This window comes from Macrobrachium nipponense, chromosome 4 (assembly GCF_015104395.2).
Source record: "Macrobrachium nipponense isolate FS-2020 chromosome 4, ASM1510439v2, whole genome shotgun sequence".
Taxonomy (NCBI): Eukaryota; Metazoa; Arthropoda; class Malacostraca; order Decapoda; family Palaemonidae; genus Macrobrachium; species Macrobrachium nipponense.
Genome location: NC_061100.1, coordinates 32,906,704 through 32,911,133, shown reverse-complemented (window position 1 = coordinate 32,911,133; position 4,430 = coordinate 32,906,704). Strand labels below are relative to the sequence as shown.

General features: G+C 36.6%; 1 protein-coding gene across 1 annotated transcript; it reads left to right on the top strand.

The window, feature by feature from the left end:
* Positions 1-1,129: 1,129 nt before the first annotated feature.
* On the top strand, positions 1,130-3,419 carry LOC135210843 (GATA zinc finger domain-containing protein 14-like). The gene is made up of 3 exons (XM_064243717.1): positions 1,130-1,190; positions 1,699-2,704; positions 3,135-3,419. Exons 1-3 carry the CDS (start codon positions 1,172-1,174, stop codon positions 3,274-3,276), a joined length of 1,167 nt encoding a protein of 388 aa, XP_064099787.1. The 5' UTR covers positions 1,130-1,171; the 3' UTR covers positions 3,277-3,419.
* The last annotated feature ends 1,011 nt before the right edge of the window (positions 3,420-4,430 follow it).

Below are 4,430 nucleotides of genomic sequence, written 5' to 3'. Positions count from 1 at the left end.
TGCTTCTCACAAGGTTTCGCCACTGTAATGAAAATGATATTGATTCTGGAGTTCAGGAAAGTATAGATATAATCCAAAGTTAAACGTCAGATCTAAGTATTTGTATGAAATTCCGTTAAAAAAACATTTGATTTTCTACAACATGGCAGTACTTGTCATTAGTTATCCTTTTATAATGATAACATTGGCATGCGAGCTCCTATCAATTGAACAGAGAAAATACCTATAACAGCATTACTAAAATGGAGAGAGAGAGAGAGAGAGAGAGAGAGAGACGAGAGAGAGAGAGAAGAGGAGAGAATAGAGAGGAAGGGGCGCGGGGCGTCCTGATCAGGCTTCATGTGATAAAAGAGAAAATTGTAGTTGAGAAATAGCTGATTGATTGATTGATTGTCTATTAAAGCTGAAATATATAATCACGAATACCTGTAGAGAGAGAAGAGAGAAGGATGGAGAGGAGAGATCCGACAGAAGAGAGAGAGAGCGGGAGAGAGAGAGAGGAGGTCCAAGATGAAGCTTTCAATGTGATAAAAGCGAAAAAAAATTTTTTTTCCCCCCCCTAATTGAGGAATAGCTGGAAAAAATCACTTATGAAAACTGGAGAGAGAAGAGAGAGAGAGAGGAGAGGGAGAGAAGGAGAGACTGGAGAGAGGAGAAGCGAGAGGATAGAGATAGAAGAATGATAAAAGAGAGAATTGTAGTTGAGAAATAGCTGAAATATATAATCACGAATACCTGTAGAGAGAGAGAGAGAGAGAGAGAGAGAGAGAGAGAGAGAGAGAGGTCCAGATGAAGCTTAATGTGATAAAAGAGAAAATCTAATTGGGGAATAGCTGGAAAAAATCACTATGAAACTGGAGAGAGAGAGAGAGAGAGAGAGAGAGAGAGAGAGAGAGAGAGTACCATATTTGACCAAACGAATCGCTTTGCGAGGCAAAATAAGAAGGAACTGTGTGCAATAAACAAACCTGCAAAAGTTCATATGTCACCAAGTCCTTGGAGTACTGATATATTCACATTTCCCTTTTCAATGTTGTTAATGTATCCAGTTACTCAAGGTTGGTCATTACCAGTTATTCCTGATCTTGTAGTAGACGAGCTATATAAAAGCAAGGTAGGGAGTGATTGAGACATCATAGAATAACTGGGTTCCTGAGCTCAATCATCAAACATGAAGGTGGCTGTTCTATGTAAGTATAAATCTGCATATTTATATTCAGTATCTACTGATTTTTTTTTTTTAAAAGACTGATGAGGTATATTTTTGTATGCGAACATGCATTGATATATAATGACTATAATAGATCAAAATTAAAGTATATACGAATAATATTACTTATCTTTGTGAATGTAGAGTTTATATTTATGTACCTATATCTGATCAAAATTAAAGTATATGATATAATATTACTTATCTTTTGTTAATTTAGAATTCATGTATATGTGCCCCTATCTGATCAGAATTAAAGTAAATAGAAATAATATTACTTATCTTCTGTGAAGTTAGAATTCATATATACTATACGTACTAATATAAAAAATTCAGGTATACAAGATAATATTACTTATCTTATCTTTTGTGACTTTAGAATTCATAAATATGCACTTGTATCTGATCAAAATGACAATATCTAAGAACAGTATTACTTATCTTCGGTGAATTCAGAATGCTTCTCTTTCTCTTGTAAACTGGAATAGTCCTAGCAGTTGCTTTTGCAACTGCACAGCAGTTCAACCAGAAACGTGAATTCAGCAACACAGCTGTCAGACTTGCTGGTCCTGGATTCTTCCAGCAAGGAGGATCTTTCGCTTCTCGTTCCTCCTTTGACAACAGCAACAACTTCGATCAGCAACGAAGAACTTTCTCCACTTCTGGCAACAACAACTTCCAGAATCAGAACAATAACTTCCAGTTTACTTCTTCTGGCAATGACAGAAACTTCGGCTCATCCCAGTCCTTCCAGAACAATAACCAGTTCCAGTCTGGAACAGCACCATTCCAGAGGAACCAACAGAACAGGTTCACTTCATTGGATTCCAGAAACCAGAATCAGTTCCAGAATCGTCAGTTCCAGCAAAATCAACAGAACACATTTTCCTCCAATGATTTCCAGCAAAATAGGAATAACCAATTCCAGTCTTCCATTATCACCAATAATTTCCCCCAGAACCGATTCCAGGACTCTTTCGACCAGCAAAATTCTCAAAACCAGTTCCAGACATCTTTTGACAGAGATAACTCTAGGAATAGAATCACATTGCTGGAAAATGTTCAGTTAACCCCATCTACTCGTTTCCAGAGTACCTCTGGACAGCAGTCTTCTGGAATCTCTTTCCAGGCTAACAGGAACCAGCAGAACACTGGTAACCAATTCCAGCAGTCTAACTTTAACCAGAGGAACTCTGAAGGTAACTTCCGTTTTAACGACAACAACAGACTCTCCACTGGAAGTCAGTCTCAGTCCCGTGCTCAGTTCCGATCAGGTTCCTCCTCCAGCGAATTTAATGGAGAATTCGACGGTGTTTTCGAGCCCCTGAACCTTCCCTCTGGAGCCAGTGCCGTACTCGGAAGCATCTCTACTTCCTTCAGCTGTGCTGACAGACCCTATGGCTATTACGCTGACGAGCAGAACTCCTGCCGTGTCTTCCACGTCTGCAACCCTTATCTCTTCTCTGATGGACAAGTCCAGACTTATCAGTACAGGTGAGAAAATTTTACATTCTATATGTTAAAACCTCTCAAGATTTTACTGTAGAAACATTCCATACGCTTTTAAGGCAGTGTTATATATACCAAACGGGTACTGATTTGCAAAGGCTACAGTCTTAAGGCCTACTTTTGCTTGGGAAATGAATGTTATTGAAGCTAAACACTGTCATCAAGATGCAAGTTACTTTGTAAATCATACTTTGCACCATCGAAACTCATTCTATCAATATAAGTAATGAACAGATATATAAACTTCTGTTCGTTTTTTATCACAGATTTCATACAGATTTGCAAAGGCTACAGTTTTAAGGATTCTTAATAAATGTGTGATATCATTGAAGGCTAATGTGAAATTCAAATAACATTAGTATCAAGATACTTTTTTCCATTTTTCTCACGTTGCCATTCCTCTTCTTTTTCCCAGCTTCATGTGCGGTGAGGGCACCATCTTCGACCAGAACGAGATGACCTGCAAGGCCGAATACGAAGCCACCCCTTGCCAGGAGGCCCAGAACTTCTACTTCAGGAACGAACAGTTCGGTCGCCCTGAGGAGAAGTCTTTCTAAGAGTCTTCTGTAAATCCTGAATGAATCTGATGATCTCGTACGAACTGATGCTGGACGCGAATAGACAAATAGTCGAAAATGTTAATCATAATGTAATAATCATGGATGCTATTTAATAATATAATAAAAAATGAGAGACAAAATCCAGTCACTTTTTGGTCCTTATTAAATGACCACTTGAAAAGATAATTATATCTATTTTATCATTTCATCAGTAGAAAATATTAGTGAGAATGTAATGGCATGATGAATGTCATTAATAATGTAATGAAAATAATAAGAGAAAAAGTCCAACCTCTCATTACACTCATACGCATGGCCATATAGAAAGAGTATGACTAAAATTTTTCAAAAACTATTGAGAAAGTTCACAATGAAATAATAATTAACGACCTTACTATACTTATTTTGAAATGAGTATCACGGTACATATTACTGCAAGGAAGATTGAGGTTTTGAATGATTTGTTTCATATTAACTTGAAGATAATAAAGAGTTTTCACTACTCGACCTTTTTAACTCAAACTCTTCATCAGTCTTTGTACCGAAATTTCTGGCTTGTCTTGAAGTTTGTGGCTAAAATCTCCCTACCTATATATCTATCTATCGATCTGTCTATCTAGATAGATAATTTATTATTATTTTACCTAGTTAATTATTAATACATTAGTTTATCTTTCCCAATAACTGATCTCTTCTTACTGTATATCCCATTACCCATTAGCTCTTGTTACTTCTTTCTAATGGAAACCATAATATTCTTTGGAAGCTTGAATTTCAAGTCAGTGGCCCGTATGTAATAGTTGTTTATCCTCTGAATACTACTACTACTACTGCTACTACTAATAATAATTCAGTAATCTGATACTAGTATTTAGCAGGTTCCAAAACATTTAGAGGAAAGAAATTCTTGATCTTTGGTTCTGAAGACGAAAGTGGAAGTTTAAGCTAAAATGATGGTATAAAGGAGTACTTTTTTGTTATGTATCTTTATTTTTTTTTTCAACCAGCTAGACCAAGTAGAAAAACGAAAATGGAACCTTCTATTTCAGATACACACCGCTCACGTATAGATGTCTAACCTCCTCAAGAAAGTAAAGGTAACGTACTTTATTTGCATAAGTAGGAGGCACTCCTATAAAATCCACGACAAC